This window comes from Rhinichthys klamathensis, unplaced genomic scaffold, assembly GCF_029890125.1.
Source record: "Rhinichthys klamathensis goyatoka isolate OS25496 unplaced genomic scaffold, OSU_Roscu_1.1 h1tg000436l_1, whole genome shotgun sequence".
NCBI lineage: Eukaryota > Metazoa > Chordata > Actinopteri > Cypriniformes > Leuciscidae > Rhinichthys > Rhinichthys klamathensis.
In genome coordinates this window covers 1,022,153-1,041,815 of record NW_026606932.1, presented here as the reverse complement: position 1 = coordinate 1,041,815, position 19,663 = coordinate 1,022,153, and the positions used below count along the sequence as shown (strand labels likewise).

Here is a 19,663-nt window from a genome sequence, read left to right as displayed (position 1 = left end):
ATAAAATAAACCAAAAGATAAAATATTGTAAATGCACACAAAGTGCTATTTATATTAACTTGTTAGTGTTCTTTATCAATATCCTTTTCAAATATTTTAGTAACAGTTTGTTGGCTGAAGTTGTTAATTCCAGGTGCCATCTGCTGGATTGATGCATTAATGCAACTTAGATGAAATACAACTGAGAAATTTACAGATTTGTGTTGTTGAGAAAATTACTATAAACATGAAGACTTTTGGACGTTTACACATAAATGATTTTGCTCCCAAAAAATGGGACACCTGAATTTAAAGTCTGCATTTAAAGAGCAAAATAGATTTATAACATTCAACACAATATGTTCACGATTATGTTTTATTCTAAAACAATATCATACATATAATACACAAACAAATTTGTCATGATAATAGGGTAAAATAGATTTTATCTGTTACACCTCAGTTCAGGAAAGCATACCATTTCAACCAGACATGGAATTCATCAATACATTACATTTGCATTCCGGAGTCAGATTCAGTCACAAATAATGATAAGCTCAAGAAACACGCCTGAGCAAAACATTTCTCATGGCATGACAAACATAAAACACATCAATCAATTTCAACTTTAAATTCTAATGGAAAGAACTTCAGAGATGTTATCATTGCATCATTGTGGCTGAAAAACATAATGTTCCCTTTGACTCTGAGAGTAAAACCAGTTGCTCAAACATTTGCCACAAACAACAATGGATTGTGGGGAGTAAACTAACCTAATAAAAGAAAGTTAACCTTTTCATGCCATGCATGCCATGTGCTGTTGATGTGGGGAATTTCAACCAAGATTCAGAATGAAGTAAACTCATGCAGACAAGGATAATGTTCAGAAGGACCACAGGACTCCACGCCACTACAGCGGATAATGTGATGTAACAAATTTTACAACGTTGCATACCTATAAGGATTGATGGAACAGGCATGGCTTTGATTTGCCCAACGACTCCACATGTAAAGACCAGTTCAGAAATATTACTGACCCCACAGATTCTCCAGTGAGCTCCTTAACAGAAGTTCTCAGCTAGATGCTAAAACATGATGGTCAGATGTTAAGGACACTAAAGCAAAACCAATAACCCTGCTCACTGATCAGGGACTCCAGTGTTTTTGGTTTTGCATGAGGCCTTTCTGAAAAAATTAAAAGTCAGAGTGAAGGAAGGTCCTTCAAAACATTTTTTCCTCTTGCAAAATAATAAACTAAAAGTTGTTTTTGTTGGAATTAAAACAAAAAAAGAAGAAGAAAAGAAATAGATAAACTTGTGCTACAAAATATTGTAAAAAAGGAAAGCTAAGACAGGCGCAGAGTGTTTGATGGTTTCTCCCCAGCTTCCAGTTCTGTCACACACTTAAAAATTCTAAGAGGAGTCTCTTGCCTTTCCATTGGTTCATACACCTCATCTCGCCTCTAGCAGACCCACTAGTGCTTGGAGAGCTCATTGGATAACCAGTCCAGTCCTTCATAGAGTCCAGTGCCCTGTGTAGCGCAGGTCGCTTGAACGTACCACTGTAAGAAGCCCAGACAGAGGAAATCAGCCAAAATGTAAAAAAAAAAAAAAAATGCCGGTAAGTAGGTTGAAGCAGCTCACTCTACTTAATCTTTTTAAATGTCATGTAAACACTTTATTCCGTGCCAGCCAAGTCAGACTAACAGACCTAGATAATGCGATAGCAGCACCAGTTTCGTCCAGCATGTTCACTACTATTCACAAGTTAGTGGTCAGTAAGGTTTTTTTTTTTGGAAGAAATTACTTGGCAAGGATGAATTAAATTGATGGTAAAGATATTCATGCTACAAAAGATTACAATTTTAAATATATTTTTTTCTTTTGAACTTTCTATTCATCATAGAATCCTGAAAAAATGCAATGGTTTGCACAAAAACAGTAAGCATCACCACTGTTTTCAACATTGAAAATAATAGGAAATGTTTCTTGAGCAGCAAACCAGCATATTAGAATGATTTCTGAAGGATCATGTGACACTGAAGACTGGAGGAATGATGCTGAAAATTTGCCATCACAGGCATAAATGATATGTAAAAAAATAAAAATAAAAAATAATTTTTTTTTATAATAATAAATATAAATATATATATATATATATATAAAACAGGTATTTAAATTGTAAGAGTATTTTACAACATTACCTTTTTACTGTATTTTTCAAATAAATGCAGCCTTGGTGAGCATAAGAGACTTTAAAAAACATTTTAAAAATCTTACTGACCCCAAACTTTTGAACGTTAGTGTATAAATGTTAATTAGATGTTACTCAGATTTTGTGCTGTTTAATAAAAGGTATGACTATGTCGAAACTAAAGAGTAGAGGAGCACATTGGTCTCATTAGTGTGCATGTGCGTACCGTTCTGCTGCGTAGACTCTGCAGCCCGAGTTTGTCTGTGAGTTCACTGACAGCCATGGCGTTGGGCAGATCCTGTTTGTTTGCAAAAACCAGCAGCACGGCGTCCCTCAGTTCATCTTCCTGCAACTGCACATATGCACAGGAAAAGACACTGATGAGGCAACTTAACCACATTAAGCCAACAAAACACTTCCACAAATGTCCTTAATCCTTGCTGCCATTAGAGATGCTCACAATGATATATGCTTACCATTTTAGAAAGCTCCTCTGCAGATTCTGCCACTCTCTCTCTGTCATTGCTGTCCACCACAAAGATCAGCCCCTGAGGACAAAAGAATGAATGGAAAAAGAGAAATGAGTCTATAAGAAACTATAAGTAAGTGTGCAGTGAAATAATATTTCATACAATATTTCATGCACATCAAGATCATACCTGTGTGTTCTGAAAATAGTGTCTCCAGAGAGGACGAATCTTGTCCTGACCGCCGACATCCCACACAGTGAAGCAGATGTTCTTGTATTCAACGGTCTCCACATTAAAACCTGCCCAATAGAAACACAGTGCTCAGAAATACACATCATACAATAATAGAACTGTTCAGCCAGTTTCATTAAAAAGCAGAACTCTTTAGTGGTGCAAGACAGGACAATCAGGCATTCACAGAAACCACATGGATGACGGACAGCCAGTGGATGTTGACATATCATAAAGGGAGACAAAAGTAACACAAATTCAGAAATTGTTCCCAGTGGATGATGGAATACTCATATGACTGTTGCTCAGAAGACAATCCAATGACCTCAATCTATCCATGAGAACTGCTCTGAGATCATAAAGATGAGCTAATGATGTCACATGTTTACTAGTCCTGTCCTCTTACCTATGGTTGGAATGGTGGTCACTATTTCTCCAAGTTTCAGTTTGTACAATATTGTGGTTTTGCCAGCAGCATCCAGCCCCACTGTAAAACACCAAGAGTGCATGATGGGAATAAGGTTTTCAAATATATAAGACAGAAACGGCAGTAACGTGACTTTAAAACTCTCAAAAGAGCTCATGCCATGTCCTTAAATGGCCAAGGATATAAACTAGATTGTACTTCTATTAAATATACTGGAAATAACATTTAACATGAATTAAACGATACTACTCTTTATTGTGGTTTTACAGTTTTACAGTGTACCAGTTTTACACTATAATTAACTAGAGCACAACTGTAACTCTACTATACTAGTATGGAAACCTATACTAAAAATGGTGTAAAAAAAAGTGTGCAAAAAGTGCCAGGGGGTAATAATATATATAGCTATATTTAAAGCTTTCTTATTCAAAGACTAATACCGTATTTAGAGCCTTTCTTTAGTCAACAAAACCATAAAGTTGAGTCTTTATAATTTCGTAAACCTGCATTTCAGAATGTGAAATTTGGTCAAAAATGTGAATGGATTAAATGAAAGCACTTTTCATTCTTTTTAGTAGCAAAAAAGTACTTTTTCCCCAAAAAAGTGAGAGGTCTTGTCTTGAGCACTGAATATTTTCATTAATAAATTACTGAATAGCACAACACAATACAACTGTATAAGTATAATGGCATAATAAAGTGGTTTTCATGATGAGAAAAAGTAGTATGCCATTCCATAAATGCACAGTATAAGGCACGAAAAAAACAAGACACACTATACTACATTATACAATGAAATAATTTACACTTCATTCGAAGATAAATTATACTAAACCTAATCGGGCAGTGGCTCATCCGTTCCTGCTCATGAACTGACAGTATCTTAGAATGAAATTATTTATCACATACAATTATTCAATTTTAAAGCTTGTGAGATCATATCGCAGGCTATTTAGCCAATATATAAATGCCCACTTGACTTAGCTATGTACCTACATTGTAAAGAAAATCAGGAGTCAGTTTTAGTTTTCTATTTCATCAGTTATTTTCTGGGGAATGACAGAATTGCGAAAGTTGGCTAACGCCGCTAGCTTAGCTAGCATGAGACTCAATAACCTTACTCACCCATGAGAATTCTCATCTGTTTCTTTCCAAACAGCCTGCTAAAGATCGACGAGATGGTCAGACCCATGATGAAGGACACAAATCACCTAAAACTACGGGATTACTCCTAATGTCTAAAGTTTTTCGTTGTGATGCTCGTCTGGTGTCAAGAAACCTTGTCGACTCTGCGCTTGCGTAATGCCACGTCACGGCCGCCGTGGAAGATATGATGCCACGCCACTTCCGACAAGGGGTTTTTCATAATGACAGCTTTTAGAACAAAATAAACAGCTTAATAATAATAATACAAAGTACACATACTGTTAAAAAACGAATAATAGTAATAGTGCAATTATTATTATTATTTATTGATATAATTATAACTGCTCAGTAATAATGATATCAATAATTAATACAAATAATAAGTTCCTGTTTGTATTATTATACGCTGTTTTTGGTTGTAATTGTTGGTTGTAAAAAAAATGTCATATTGTGACGGTACGTGGTCTATACAATAACGAATTAAAGAAATGAGAAAGTACTTTTGGTTCTCAGGTATTTTGTCGATGTTAAATATTTGAAAATTTGGCATCTCGTCAGCTTTCGTTATTTTATTGCTATGATTTCGTTATGTATATAACCTAGTGGTGCTATAATAATTATTCAGTTTACAAAAATATCTTTGGTTCATATCCAGATGAAATTTAAATCATAACATTAACCTCCTTAAAAAATACTGCAATATCAGCGGTTTGTGAAATGTACCAGTCTTTCTCTGGATTTTGTATGATTGTTTATATAGTGATTATTGGAAGGGAACAAAGCAGTGTAAATCAACAATAAAATCCAGAAGGCATTATAACTTGTTGGTACATGATATGTCTTTTTCCCACTTCTTTCTCTATACATTCAGTCCACTAAGCAGGCTTTTTATTTTAAACAAAACAAAAAAAACAACAAACGAGGCAACAGCAGCTACCTCCTCATTTTAAAATTGTACATGTAAAAATAACGAACACTACTCTGCCAAAGTGAGGTAATCACTACAGACAGACATTACAAAATTACTAAACCAACCTTTTTGCCCTTCTATTTGGAATTTTCCCCCATGCATATATGCACACTTGCAATATATTTAAGATAGATATTTTCTGTATTTTTCACATATTCATGAAGCAAAAAAGCAGATGAAATTAATTTATGTCATTTAATGACTATGTCATATTATACCTGGAGGAAACCCTAAATAACTCTTTTAGGTTTAATAAACAAAATCTACCTTCGGGTACAAATAAAGTAACTTGAACTTAAACATGCATCTCGGTTTTATCTCCCATAACATGAATTTGAGGCAAGTAAACCATCTTATTAACAGATTTTTTGCAGTGATTAAAAATTAGATTAAACAACCAGTTTGATCAACTGGTAATCTTGAAAATTATAAACAATCTATCGGTTTAATCCATCTCAAATGAGATAACCAGCATAAAGCTGTGCAATAATGCAGCCTATAGCAATGGTCTTTAAGAATAGAAAATCCCTTTGAAAGGTTTGTAACCAGAGTATATCAATGAAAAAAATACAAATAAATAATCACCAGCATACAATGTTTCCATTCAGTTTTTATCAGATCTTTATTTTCTCACAGGTGTGGACCTTGTGGCACAGTTCGAGCAAGAGTAGGGAATTTGCCGCAGTAGGGAAGTGTATAAGATCAGAAAATCCTGCTCAGGAAAGGGGAACCTTATTGGTTTACTGGAGTGTCCCATACAAAATTCTCACAGAATGCACCTTGATCATTGATATATTAAAGGTGCCAGCATACATACATACGATGCAAAAAGAAAAGAAACATGGAGCAGATTGAAGAATCCACCATGTCCATCCCACCTCAGAAAAATCAAGCAAGGTACTATGATCTGTTCAAATGCTTTCAACTAAAACATTTACTTACATATTGTTCAATGGAGGTATTTTACATCAAAGGCGGTTGGATATCATTGGGCTAATCAATCATGGACGACTCCATATTGCTGTCAATACTTCATGTACCATTTTGTTCCAAGCATCTTAAAAGCTCGGTTGGAGGCAAAGTCCCTAAGGAGGAGTTAATGAGATTTTGCAAAAAAGTTAATGTGTAGCTTTACAAAACCTCCTGGAATAAAATTAACTGCCCTGAAATGGAATGTTTATGGAGCGGCGAGTCCTACGACTCGCATGTCAGGTTAGGCAGCACTGCAACAGAGACTTTGGAGTGAGCGTCAATGCACATAGACTGGCATTTGCTCGCTCTTAAGCTACAACTACTCCAAACTTGCGTGATAGGGATGCCTCAACCTGGAATTCCACCTAAACTTCCTCTCTGTTGTGCCATAATGCTCTCACAGTTATCAAGTAAACGTGCAATTTAAGCATTATTTTACAGTCCTGAAAAACAATCAGATTTGTAAGGGAAAAAAAATTAAAAGAACATTAGTAGGAATACAGCATAGAAAAAGACAGATAAGATAGATTAGACATGATGCCGAACACTTGATAGCTCCTCCACACGCGCGCACACACACACACACACACACAAGTTCTTCAGGACAGAGTCTATCAACTGACACCCTCTGTCTTTCTAAAGTTCACTATCAGCGTTTGGAGAGCTCATTTGATAACCAGTCCAGTCCTTCATAGAGTCCAGTGCCCTGTGTAGCGCAGGTGGCTTGAACGTACCACTGTGGAAAACGGACAACGGACAATAAAAATGCAGTCACTACTTAAACAAGTGAATGTTGGAGTCAATCAAATAAGTGTGCGTACCGTTCTGCTGCGTAGACTCTGCAGCCCGAGTTTGTCTGTGAGTTCACTGACAGCCATGGCGTTGGGCAGATCCTGTTTGTTTGCAAAAACCAGCAGCACGGCGTCCCTCAGTTCATCTTCCTGCAACTGTATAAATGAAGAAAGTGAGCATGATGAGGTTGATCTAACAATGTCAATAAATCAACAGATTTATATATTAGTAATATATAAATGTGTTGTAATTTACAGGGCACAACAATAAGAATGGAGTCACGGGCCACCTGCCAAATTAGCTAATACTGCACAAAGTATTTTTGTAATAACAATTTAAAAAAAAAACTTAGGTAAGAAATAAATACTTTTCCTGATATTCAAAATAAATTATGAAAGTCAATATGAAATATTGAATTATTTATTATGCACATTTTCTTTTAAATTCATGTGCCCTCATAATCTTTAATCAAAATAACTTCCCCTGCCTCTAAAAGCGACATCTCTTCATTGAAGATGTGTTTCCTGTGGTGTGACAACCTGTCACTCACATGAGATCACAGCAATAGCAAACTAGTCATCCAGCGTTCCAATCAATTCACAGTTGGAAATTAAATCCTGCTTTTTCTTGTTAGAAAAGTCATTTCACTTGGATACATCTCACAACATAATATTCAACAACAATTGATGGGCCCCATTGACTTCCATAGTATGGAAGTCGAATGGGGTACATCAAATGTTTGGTTACCAACATTCTTCAAAATATCTTTTGTGTTCAGCCGAAGAAAGAAAGGTTTGGAACAACTTGAGGGTGAGCAAATGACAGTTTATTTTTTGGGGGGAAACTATCCCTTTAAGCTGGACAATGACACTATTTTCTTCTAGAGCTGCTCTACTGCTGAAACAAACCTTGTTGCATTATTTTCCTGTAATCACTGTAAAGCTGCTTTGAAACAATCTGTATTGTAAAAAGCGCTGTATAAATAAAGGTGACTTGACTTGACAATAGGGAAGAAAATGCAGTATTATTCCCAGAAATAAAATGGCATTGTGTGTTTTGGCAAATGGCAAAGTCCCTAACAAACATAACACATGGACTTTGTCATGACACTTTGGTAAGAAAGCTCCGGCCAAGAACATAAATGCACATGTAAATACAAATACATTGTGTAACGTGATCTCAGTTCAGGTCACTGAAAAAGTGACAGGTTCTTGAGCGTGATCCAAGACTTTAGATTTAGAATGACGGTTCACTCCTATTATGAATGGGAGAAACTGCAACATCTTCTGAGTAAAAGAGCCAATAGTTGATTGGTAAAGTCACTGCAGCTCCCGCTAGAACTTACTCTGCAAGTTGGTTCCCATTGAAGCTTGAGACTCGTGTTGCCCGGAGGCATTGCAAATATGGCCGCCGAGTGAACACACTTTCCTTGAAAGGGACTTTGGCGTGATACAGATTTTATGTGATATCTGAAGGTTAAATGGAATGCTTACCATTTTAGAAAGCTCTTCTGCAGATTCTGCAACTCTTTCTCTGTCATTGCTGTCCACAACAAAGATCAGACCCTGAGGACAAAACAATTTAACAGCTAAAATAATGATCCTAAAAATGCTTCAAATGAATAACATTCACAAAAGCATCCGAGTTAAAGTTCACAGTACATCTTAACCACATAGATTAAGAAAGAGACTTCAGATCAGTATGCTGCTGAAGGGGCACAGTGCCTGTAACTGATTTATTATAAGTTGCTTTGGATAAACATATTCAAGTGGCACCTTCACCAAACAAAATGGCCCTATATAAAAATCATACCTGTGTGTTCTGAAAATAGTGTCTCCAGAGAGGACGGATCTTGTCCTGACCACCAACATCCCACACAGTGAAGCAGATGTTCTTGTATTCAACAGTTTCTACATTAAAACCTGTCCATCAGCAGAAAACAAATACATTTCAACAACAACTTACTCAAGGTGCATCGTAATATCGAAAATATTTGATTGGTTTTGATTAGTGATAGGCAAATACATCATCCATGGCAATTCACTAGATGATATTTACCTTAAAAAAAAGATTATTGCCAATGACAGCACCTAAATTTAGACCCTTTGTTCCTCAATTACTGTAGCTCGCTCAGAAACAGTGAGTGTGACTCTGCAACAGTTATTTTTGACCATATTTTTGAAATAATTTCTGTAAAAGCTTGTGATAATGTGGCAGACAGCAACAGTTACTAAGGTAGGATTGGTCAGTAATGTTTTTAAGGTGGGGCTTAGTGAAGAGTAAATTAACAGCAGTAGCCATTACACCTTTTGGCAGCTCAAAGACCAACTGAAAGCATTGCCAATGAATACAATATTTTATCATAATTGCTAATCATATTTTGTATTTATATTTTGATTAAAAATAAAACCACTTAAATTTCAGTAATTCATATTAATTGTATATACTGTCAATAAATTGGATTATGCATAAATTAGTAATATATAAGCAAATGGACTCATCTAGATATCTGTACCAATAAAAACAATTATAAAAGCTTCTAATGTCAATGTCAGACAAAACATTACTTTAAGTGCAAATTCTCCCTGAAAACACTTGGTTAAAACCCACACTGAAGTTGTAAAGGCAATGGCTGTGACATTACAGATATTGATCACCAAAATGAACAGAATCTTGAAAACTGATTCACATACATCACATATAAGATTTAATAATGAGCTGCTTCTGTTTTAAGTGAAAAATGTAACATTGTGAAAGTGAGTCATGTCAGTGTAATCTCACCTATAGTGGGGATGGTGGTGACAATTTCTCCCAGCTTTAGCTTGTAAAGTATTGTGGTTTTACCTGCAGCGTCCAACCCCACTGTAATATAAGTTTTAAAAAAAAACTTTAGCTGTCATTTTCATTACAATGAATGGTGTGATTTTATCTATTCATTCAAGCTCTATCTGAAGCTAACGTTAGCAAGCTAACATTAGCCACTGCCCAAGAAATATGACATTGGTTATTGAATTTAAATGAGGAAATGACTCAAATCATCTTTTATTTAATCTTACACTCACATACTATATCCATATAGTCTTAGAATTGAATATTTACCACACAAATACATCAGAAACACAGAAGTGTAATGCACTTGAAACACTTACCCATCAGTATTCTCATCTGTTTCTTGCCGAAAAGTCTCCCAAACAGCGATGAGATGGTCAGACCCATGATGATTTAAAAGAAGAGCTGAAACCCTATCAACAAGCGAAACAATAAAGAAAATGTAATAACGTATTTTAATGAATATTCTGTCTCTTTGTGCTCAGTGTCTCGCGGTCGCTTGACGCGTTGCCACGTAAGAAAGGAGCCACCGTGGAAGTCTCGGCGTCACTTCCTGCTGCATTCGCATTCTGGCCAATGATGTCATAATTATTCATAACTTCCGATATGTTCTGAAACGCCCACGTGCTTTTTATTCCGTCTGATGATAGCGATAGCATACAAACTAGACTTGCATTATTCTCTTTTTTTGTTATATTTTTTATAATAAAATCTCCATAATTAGGGGCACGGCGAATTTGAAAGCACTGGATAACCTTATTTTTTTATATTTTTTTATCTTATTGTTTTGTTTGTTATTGATTAATTATGGTAAATGGACTGCATTTATATAGCGCTTTCACAGACCCAATGGCCACCAAAGCGCTTTACATTTTGCCTCACAATCACCCATTCATACACCGACGGCGGCCGCAAACCAAAAACCAAGGCTAAATTAAGAACAACAATCCCTGTGTGCTTTATATATATAGTTGGTTGTTGTTTTTTTAAATTGATTCATTAAATGTCATATTATCTCCCCGGACCCATCAGCCAGTATTTTTATATTATTTTTAAATTAAGTAATCTTTCTAGCCAACTATGCCATAGCCGAAATACTTTTCAGTTTTATTTTATTACTTTTAAAGTTTTTTATTTCAGTTTTCATTGGATAACTGATTTTGTTGCACGTGACATTTTGACCAGTAGAGGTCACTGCGTGCTAATTTTAGTGGTGAGGGTCAGAGTAAGTGTAGGCTACAGAACACAAACAACAGAAACACAGTTTACAGATTAGTAGTTCAACACACACATATAGGCTATGCATTATTAATGTTTATTAATGCCTATATTCGCCATTTGAAAGTGTTTCCAAAGATGTTAAAAGTTGTAGGCTTATAATAAGTATGCTGTTTGATATATCATATAATCATTTAAGGAGCTTGACTTTTATGTTGTATGTATCTTCATGATAACACCCACACAACACCTACCTGTGGCACAAGCTCTGTAATGTAAAACACATGAGGTTTTACCCGCAAAAACCAGGTATGAAAGCAATGAAAGTAGCGCAGCCGCGCCATAGCTACAGGTGAGACTGTAAATGTCACATGATCAGAGGTTCAACGTCCAGGTGAGACGGCGGGAGTCAGTCAGACAGACAGACAGACAGCGGCTGTACTGTACATGTACATGACAGGATACACAGAACAACAACGAGCTGGCATGTAGTTTATGGAGTTAATCTCTTTATCATGAAGTCAAGCGGTGGATTATCAGATGATGAAGAAAAGGTAATTAATCACACTTGAAGTCTACGAGAATACAACTTAATGTGGAAAAAACAGTATACTGTATATCATTATTTGCCACTATACAATTTGCTTTAAAATATTTAAACCAAAAACAGACAGTTGGCTATTGATTTGATGACTGTTAAACTTATTACTAATTTATTATTACAAATATATTATAGCTACATATTCATATTCTTTGTTTCGTCTTTATTGCACGCACAGATTACTGCTTTGTCTTGGATCTACGTCTCGACCTTGAGTTTAAGGTGAGAAATAAAAAGTTGATTCGACTGATTTGTTCATTTCCAAGGAAATGAGAAATGTTAAATAAGCGCTTATACGATCTATTGCTTTTAATAAGTAATACATCTATAATGCATTAAAATTAAGTATGTGCGTTTCTTTTTTAATCAAAGAGAAACCATTACTTGCATCTGGACTTATGCATTTTTAATGCATTTAACATTTAATACATTTAGGCTACACATAAACATGTTTTTTAGAAGTAAAATGTATGAATTGGTTTTATAATTTACTGAGGTAACGTGTGAAGCACGCATTTGTTAAAATTTTACTTTAAAAGTTAGTTTTGCCTTATTGTTATTAATTATACAAATTGTAGTTTTATACTTAATTTTGTGTTGTTTATGCTAATATGGTGTGTGTTTATAGTTCCTCAATACAGCTTTGTGACCAACCGCAGCAACCATGTTTTTAAAATTAAATTAACAAATAATAATACATTTAACTAACAAAATGTTAGTTAATGTGGTAACATCTTAAGTAATTTATTTTATTTTATTATTATCTAAATACATTTACATGGACTAACTAATTCTAAGGGTTAAATCAGGTAGAAATATGGAGCGACAGGGACAGAAGTTGCTTTTTTAAAATCACAAAGTAGAATTCTTAACTTGAATGACCCTTTTTTCTGTTGCAGTCTGATAGGTAGTTGTTCTGTGGTGGTGGTGTCCATTATAAAGAGAAGGCATCTCAATGAACAGGTAAGTCAATATGCGAATGTGAAATTTCATTTCATCTTGCGGGAACAGATCTGATCAAACCACCAGCTCGGGCAGATTTTACATTCATAATCTAAATTTTTTAATTGACAAATGGAATGAAATGATGGATTTGATGGATCTGCATTCCGCAGCTGAATCACAAAATTCTTGCTGCAAAAGTCTACAGTTAGGGTCAATATTGGCTAAAAGTGTGCCAGTGTGCGCAATGAAAACTAAGCCCTCTGATTACATCATTGATACATCTCTCTTTATCAGCATAACAGGCTTTAGAAAACTCTTTTGCAAAGTTCACCAAAACATTTGTAAAAAATATTTCTTCAGCAGGCTCCTTAAATTGGGCCTCCCCGTTTGCAAATATACAGCATGTTCTTTTTAATGCTTCATCACATTCACTCTTATAAATAAAGGTTCCAAAAGGGGTTTCACAGCGATGCATAGAAGAACCATGAGAGAACAGTTTTTAAAATAACCATTTTTTCTTAGTGAAGAACATTTTAAAAATCTAAAGAACCTTTTTCCTCTTTAAAGAACCTTTTGTGGAATGGAAATGTTCCATGGTTGTTAAAGTTTCTTCATGGATCCACCAAGGCCAATAAGGAACCTTTGTGTAAGAGTGTATGTTTCTTTATCATTGTTCTTGTATTACAGACTAAACCTCTTCTTCAGCTGGCCCTGGCAGATTTCCTGGCGTCGCTTGTTTTGATGTGCACTGCCATAATTAATTTGCCTTATGAAATTTGGCCACTCAGTGAAAAGCTCTGCAACCACGGATTGCCTTTGTCTCTGGTGAGAAACTTATATAGAAACATGTAATCATGCGTAGCTGTTAAAATAATTTAAGTCTAATAAAAGTCTGAAAGTATTTGTTTAAATCTCCAATTGGGATACTAATACTAAGTGCACACTTAATGTGTTTGTGTGTGTGTGTGCACGACACAGTGCATTTACTGAATAATGTCCTTGTTATGCAACAACTTCCTTGAACACCTGAGAAATGAACATCTTGGTAACAGTGAGATCTTGGTGTCGAGTTACACAGCAGATGTTCATTCAGTGCTTTGTAGATTTCCAGCATTATTGTGTGTTGCCATAAAGCAATTGGAGAGTCTCATCTTTGCACATGTAGAACCACTGAGTCATGCACTGTCCTGTAATATATTATTGTTACATATGAGGCCACAACAGTAGGAAGGAAACATTTCTTAATACTGCTTAAAATACACTTTGTTTCCCAGTATTGCAGCACACACCTTTAAATTGAAATATTAAACATAAAATTAGTCAGGTGTGTCTAAAGCTTTCACTGTGGACCTATACGGCAGCTGTGATGAACTTCAGTTGTTTAAGCATTAACTCTCTGTCTCTTCCCAGGCCTTCTACTGCGTCTCGTTTCTGCTTGTCATTGTTTATGCCTGTGAGTCAGCACTTGCGTTTCAAGGATGGAGAGAAAAAGCAGAGCAAGAAGCATTTGAAATCCAGGTGAGCAGGGTTGCTGCTCACACACACACACACACACACACACACACACACACACTCACACTCACATACTGTCGCTGTCACTGTCACTGTTATGTAAATTAAATCAATGTCACTGGTATTACCTAACATGACAGCAGCTATGAATGTTTGTTGACGCAGCTTTTGGCAGAGTCTGAGACCTGTCAGGCTGTGCCACATTCCTCCCGTATTTTCTTTATATAGCCACGTATAATTATCTCTGTGTGCAGTACATTTCTTAAAAGTACCCAACACTAAACTAATATTTGTTGTTGTAACCTGGTGTAGTTCAGTCATAATAAATTATATTTTAACTCAAATCCTGTTCATTTAGATCAGTGTTACTGTCATTAAACCCTATTAAAAATGTGTTACTTAAAATAAAATAAACGTTAACTGAAATAAAATATAAAAAAGGTAACTTATTTTATTTCAGTTGCAAAGGCACAATTCTCATTTTCGTTTAGTTTAACTTGAAGTACTAAATAACCCAAACTAAATAAACTAAAACTAATAAATACAAATATTAAAACTATATAGACGTATAATAAAACACACAAAAACACTCAACAAAATGATCAAAATGAAACAAAATAGTATCACTGAGATACTATTATAGTTTTTATAAATATTTTTAATTTGTTTTTATTTAAAAAGGTTTCATTTTCAAGTTTCAGTAAATTTGTTGTGTTTTTGTCATTTTTAATAGTTTTTTAATATGTCTATTTAGTTTTTATTTTGGTTTTTAGTTATTTTAGTTGAGCTAAATGAACATGATAAATTTTGCCTTGGCAACATAGCTGAAATAAAATAAGTGTTATTTTTAAATATTTTATTGCAGTTATTTTAATTTCAAGTGATGAAAATGTTTTTTTATGGTTTTAGTTTCAATTTTAGCTTTAGTTAACTATAACACTGACTAAAATTAAAGTGAAAACAGAAATTGAAAACAGATGTAGACATTTTTAAGTTACCCACTTTTTTGATTATTGTCTATGAATCAAAATTGTAGTTATTGATTCATTATAGGCTATATATATATATATATATTTAATTGTGTGCAAATTTTTTATGTATTCATTGTCACAGTTATCACGCAGGAGGAGGAGATTTTGTCTTGTCTATGTAATTGCATGGTGAGTAGTTCCATTTCAGTTTTCTTAAATGCATTTAAATATGATTTTTGTTAAACTGTAAATATGATTGATTGCAATGTGTATGTAATGATCTATATGCTTACTACATGTAATTTCTATAGGCTTGTACCAATAATTGGATACCTCGTCTATATTAATACCTTCAGAGTTATGGAAGCTATTCTCGTGCCAGCAAATGAACCAGCCCAGATGTCTGATATGACACACGTCAGCAGGGTGCCCTCCGCCAGGTTCTGTGGCAGGTGAGGATGAGTTTCTCTATGTGAGCTTGTGTAACGTACGCATATGTGAATCATTTACCTAAATTCATGTCTGTTTCTTCTTGCAGCTGCATTCTCTTCCTGCATCTCACAAATGACTCCTGCACAACAGTGGTAAGAAATGTATAGACAACAAGTTTAAATCTAAATAATCTCTGGAGCTGTTCCATCACGCTGTCTTTTGTCCAACAGGATCAGGTTCATGCCGAGTTCATTCCTGTTTTCACTCTCAGCAGTGTGTTGATCGTCATCATCAGCTGCACAGTGGGTACACACGTTTATGAATAATACTGCTCACAAATCACATCATTTGACATTTTTCGTCAATTTCGTCACTTACCCTGAAAATGAATAGTGGACTCAATATGTCATGCTTTGCTTGAAAAGTGTCTTTAAAATAAATGTCACTTTCTTTTATATGTTATAATCTAATGCAATGACAAGTGTCCAGATATTTTTGGGGTCACTGTTGGTATTTTACATAAATAATCTCCTGTAATATGTGTCTGTTGTCCTGTAGGTGGTGTACTGTAGGTTACAAAGCTGTTATAGGCATTATGAGAACACAAGCATGTTCACAATGTCACAGAGACATCCAGGTGGGATTTGGTCCTCGGCTCGATACATGATCCTTGTTATCATTTTCTGCTGGGCACCAGGTCAGTACAATAGCACACACGTGTTCTCAAATGCTACACATATGCAATAATGTCTATATGCATTTCTCTGAATATGAATGGTTGTATTTGTCATTTTAAACAAAGTTATATTTTGATTTTTTCAGCTCTGGTTCTCATCTGTCTGTCCTTCGCACAATCTCAGATAAAACATATATTCCCCCTCTATGTTATACAGGTAAAACACATTTTCTAAACTAGAGCATGTTCTGTTAATATGTGTGTGTGTGTGTGTGTGTGTGGGGGGGGGGGGGGGGGGGGGGGGGGGATGGGATGGGGATTATGCATTAGTAAAAAGTAACATCTGTGCATTAGCAGGGATTTGTGACTCTTTCTGCATGGTGCATTTGTTACGTCAGTAGGTGGCGACAAGTGACTGTCTTTATCAATGAGTCGTTTGATTCATTCCCTCAACCAATTCGTTCAAAAACACTGATTCATTCAGGAACGGAACAAGTGACTGAATGAATGAGTGAGTCATTGAACTCAACCATGAAAAAACAATGTTAAAACAGGGTTGGGATAGCCTGGATGCCAGCCCGGACCCCGCCCACAACATTTTTTGGTCGGGAAAAATCGGTCTGGACTCGATCCATTGAGGAGTAATTATGATCGGTTCAGAAATCGTCGGGCTTATCAAATTGCCAGGGCTGGCTTTATACAATGATGGACAGATGATCTGCAGTTACGTAATCATCACGTTATCAAAGAGCGCTTGGGTTGAACTGGTTTCCCTCAAAGGTGACTGCCGCTGGAGAATTGAGATGTATAGATTCCGCTATCGCATCTGTTGTAAAAGAAATCGACAGCGCATTCATTTTAAAAGACGAACAGAGAACTGCAATCAAGGCATTTGTCGATCAGAAAGATGTGTTTGCCGTCCTTCCTACGGGATTCGGCAAAAGTTTAATTTATCAGCTGGCTCCGATGGTCACTAAGAAGATGGGGCGCAATGAAAACCCTGTGGTCGTTGTGGTTTCTCCTTTGGTCGCAGTCGCACTCATGGAGGACCAAGTAAAAGAAGCAACACTGACTCATTATTTTACTACTTCTTCCAGCGTGAGTGCAGTTCTGTTGACAACTATGCTGACTTACTGCGTTGCTCTGATTGGTTGTAGGTCTATCCAATTGAGTGCAGAGTTTTTTTTTCCTGGTTCGGTTAAGACACGGCTCATAATCAAAGCCCTATGGAGCAGTATCAGACTCACATTCTGACTAGAATATGAGTATGACGAAGTCAGGCTAGGGTTGGGAAGCACTGAGATAAAAATCGCTACTTCATTCAGGAACAATAGTGACTTGATGAATTTGGATACTTGCATACTACTCTACTATTTCTGACATATAAAGATTTGGTAAATATAGTAAGAGTAGTATGCAATTCATTCATTCCATGCAGTTCCGAATTCAAATATGGACAGCATGAGTGAGTGATTAAATCGATTCATTAAAAAATGCTGATTAAAGGTCCGTTCACACTTCACAGCAAGAACGATAACTATAAAGATAACAATAACGATAACTATATTAGCGTCTACGAACGATAACCGTTTATTCTAAGCCCGTGCAGCAGGTTTGTCGTCTGCTGCTTTAAATGCTCAAGCTCTTTAAAACGGAATAGATTGTGATTGGCTGTCTTTATGATTGGATGTTTTTATTATTCAACAGCTGGGAAAAAAATTGTTCTGAAGGTGATTCCAACAATATTGTTTCTCTGTGCCGTTATCGTTAGAGTTGTGGTGTGGAGTAGACTCTGCTATGCTTTTATATTTAGAATGATTTTTAGAACTTATCGTTATCATTATAGTTTTCATACTTGGTGTTAACTGGCCTTAATTCTTGAATGAAACAAGTGACTGATTGTATGAGTGACTTATTGAATCATTCACTTAACCAATTCATTCAAAACATTATAATTCATTTAGGAACAAAACAAGTGAATTACTGTATGAGCGACTCATTGAATCATAACCGATTCATTTTCAAACGATGATTCATTCAGGAATGCATGTTGCTCGGACACGCACAACATTCGCGTTTGCGTGATACCTTACAGCAAAAATTTCTCCATTACAATTTGCAAGTCATAAATTTCAAAGTCTTAGAGTATCTGTTTTTAACAATACTTAAGTATTTTACTGTTACTGAATGGAGGCTCAAAGATGGACAAGTCCTCAACACCTAAGAGACATGCCAGTGAAAAACAAGAAACAGTTGATTTGTGAGGAGAACAATCACATTTTTATTCTGTAAAGTGGAAATAACACTGAACACCTCAACATTGCAATCGACACGGTTGAAAACTAGAAACATCTCCGCCTTTCGCCGGTAAAAAGTATTTGATTAGTAGGTTTTGTTGTTGTTTGAGAGGTATGCTATTCACAGAGCTTTTAATGGTGTGGTATATTATCTCCCATGTGTTGTTGTACAGGCGCTGTCAGTGTCACTCCAGGGTTTTCTGAACAGTATTGTGTATGCGTGGAGACGACGCAATTTCAGAGATGCTGTGCTGGGGGAACGTCTGCCTCTCATGGCTTATTCAAACAGAGCCTTCTTTGAACAATCATTAAATGAGCCATCATGAAATCGCAGTATGAAATCATGTAAATGTTAGTGTGTATCCACATATATTTGTTTAAATGTTTTCTATTTATTTTTATACATATATTTGTGATACCTGTTGATAGGTAAGTGTACTGCTGTCTGCATATAAACCATAACTTGAAATGTATTAAACAATAGCTGAGCTTGAAAAAGACAAATTATTAGTTGATTATTTTCAAACCATATGTACCTTATTTACAAAAGTGATATTATATGGAAAGTGTATTTCTGATATATCAGAAGTTGAACTGCAGTTTTGTTCAATAAATGTCTGCTTAGCCATGTGCCGATACTTCTAGTTCTTGACTGAAAGTTTTTTCTAGTTTATCCCTTACCTAACAATGACAAAGCAACATATGCCACGGTTGTAAAAAAAAAAAAAAAAATTGTCTCATAAAGTGTGATCCCATAAAGTTTTTCAGTACAGAACAGTCAAATATGTACTGAACAGAAGGGTCATGATTATGTCACATGGTGAGTTCACAGCATGCACTTTTCTTTATGTGCAACCTGAAACCACCGGCAATCCAAAACTAAAAGAATAATCAGTGAAATAATCAAGATTCCAGTTAGCCTTTGTGTTTATTGCCGTATCAAAAGGGCCATAAAAATGTAATAAGTCTGATCATGTATATTACATAATTAAGGGTGAATTC

General features: G+C 35.5%; 3 protein-coding genes across 4 annotated transcripts; 1 reads left to right on the top strand and 2 right to left on the bottom strand.

The window, feature by feature from the left end:
* Nucleotides 1–341: 341 nt before the first annotated feature.
* Nucleotides 342–4,616, bottom strand: LOC130071284 (ADP-ribosylation factor 4-like). The gene is made up of 6 exons (XM_056235986.1): nucleotides 4,426–4,616; nucleotides 3,280–3,360; nucleotides 2,832–2,941; nucleotides 2,649–2,720; nucleotides 2,399–2,524; nucleotides 342–1,540 (listed from the first exon to the last, which is right to left on the bottom strand). Exons 1-6 carry the CDS (start codon nucleotides 4,490–4,492, stop codon nucleotides 1,454–1,456), a joined length of 543 nt encoding a protein of 180 aa, XP_056091961.1. The 5' UTR covers nucleotides 4,493–4,616; the 3' UTR covers nucleotides 342–1,453.
* A 1,397-nt stretch (nucleotides 4,617–6,013) lies between these two features.
* arf5 (ADP-ribosylation factor 5) lies at nucleotides 6,014–10,559 on the bottom strand. Its single transcript, XM_056235969.1, has 6 exons — nucleotides 10,330–10,559; nucleotides 9,962–10,042; nucleotides 8,993–9,102; nucleotides 8,674–8,745; nucleotides 7,210–7,335; nucleotides 6,014–7,124 (listed from the first exon to the last, which is right to left on the bottom strand). The coding sequence occupies exons 1-6, from the start codon at nucleotides 10,394–10,396 to the stop codon at nucleotides 7,038–7,040; spliced, it is 543 nt and encodes a 180-aa protein (XP_056091944.1). The 5' UTR covers nucleotides 10,397–10,559; the 3' UTR covers nucleotides 6,014–7,037.
* A 1,106-nt stretch (nucleotides 10,560–11,665) lies between these two features.
* On the top strand, nucleotides 11,666–19,025 carry si:dkey-30c15.2 (uncharacterized protein LOC558938 homolog). 2 transcript variants are annotated; one of them, XM_056235967.1, is made up of 12 exons: nucleotides 11,666–11,781; nucleotides 12,007–12,050; nucleotides 12,728–12,791; nucleotides 13,461–13,598; nucleotides 14,184–14,291; nucleotides 15,399–15,445; nucleotides 15,568–15,708; nucleotides 15,795–15,840; nucleotides 15,919–15,990; nucleotides 16,247–16,385; nucleotides 16,511–16,581; nucleotides 18,835–19,025. In XM_056235967.1, exons 1-12 carry the CDS (start codon nucleotides 11,743–11,745, stop codon nucleotides 18,985–18,987), a joined length of 1,062 nt encoding a protein of 353 aa, XP_056091942.1. In that variant the 5' UTR covers nucleotides 11,666–11,742; the 3' UTR covers nucleotides 18,988–19,025. The 2 variants fall into 2 exon arrangements, with proteins under 2 accessions (XP_056091942.1, XP_056091943.1); XM_056235968.1 differs by lacking the exon at nucleotides 12,007–12,050 and having other exon boundaries at nucleotides 11,680–11,781.
* The last annotated feature ends 638 nt before the right edge of the window (nucleotides 19,026–19,663 follow it).

Bases quoted from the DNA above. Each gene is read 5' to 3' on its own strand.
- LOC130071284 (XM_056235986.1), bottom strand. From the start codon at position 4,492: ATGGGTCTGACCATCTCGTCGATCTTTAGCAGGCTGTTTGGAAAGAAA. The intron at 2,721-2,831 runs GTATGATCTTGA...TTTTGTCCTCAG, and splicing joins ACTATTTTCAGAACACACAG to GGGCTGATCTTTGTGGTGGA. The intron at 1,541-2,398 runs GTACGCACATGC...GGCTTCTTACAG, and splicing joins AGAGTCTACGCAGCAGAACG to TGGTACGTTCAAGCGACCTG.
- arf5 (XM_056235969.1), bottom strand. From the start codon at position 10,396: ATGGGTCTGACCATCTCATCGCTGTTTGGGAGACTTTTCGGCAAGAAA. The intron at 8,746-8,992 runs GTATGATTTTTA...TTTTGTCCTCAG, and splicing joins ACTATTTTCAGAACACACAG to GGTCTGATCTTTGTTGTGGA. The intron at 7,336-8,673 runs GTAAGCATTCCA...TCATTTATACAG, and splicing joins CAGAAGAGCTTTCTAAAATG to TTGCAGGAAGATGAACTGAG.
- si:dkey-30c15.2 (XM_056235967.1), top strand. From the start codon at position 11,743: ATGAAGTCAAGCGGTGGATTATCAGATGATGAAGAAAAG. The intron at 13,599-14,183 runs GTGAGAAACTTA...GTCTCTTCCCAG, and splicing joins ACGGATTGCCTTTGTCTCTG to GCCTTCTACTGCGTCTCGTT. The intron at 15,446-15,567 runs GTGAGTAGTTCC...TAATTTCTATAG, and splicing joins CTTGTCTATGTAATTGCATG to GCTTGTACCAATAATTGGAT.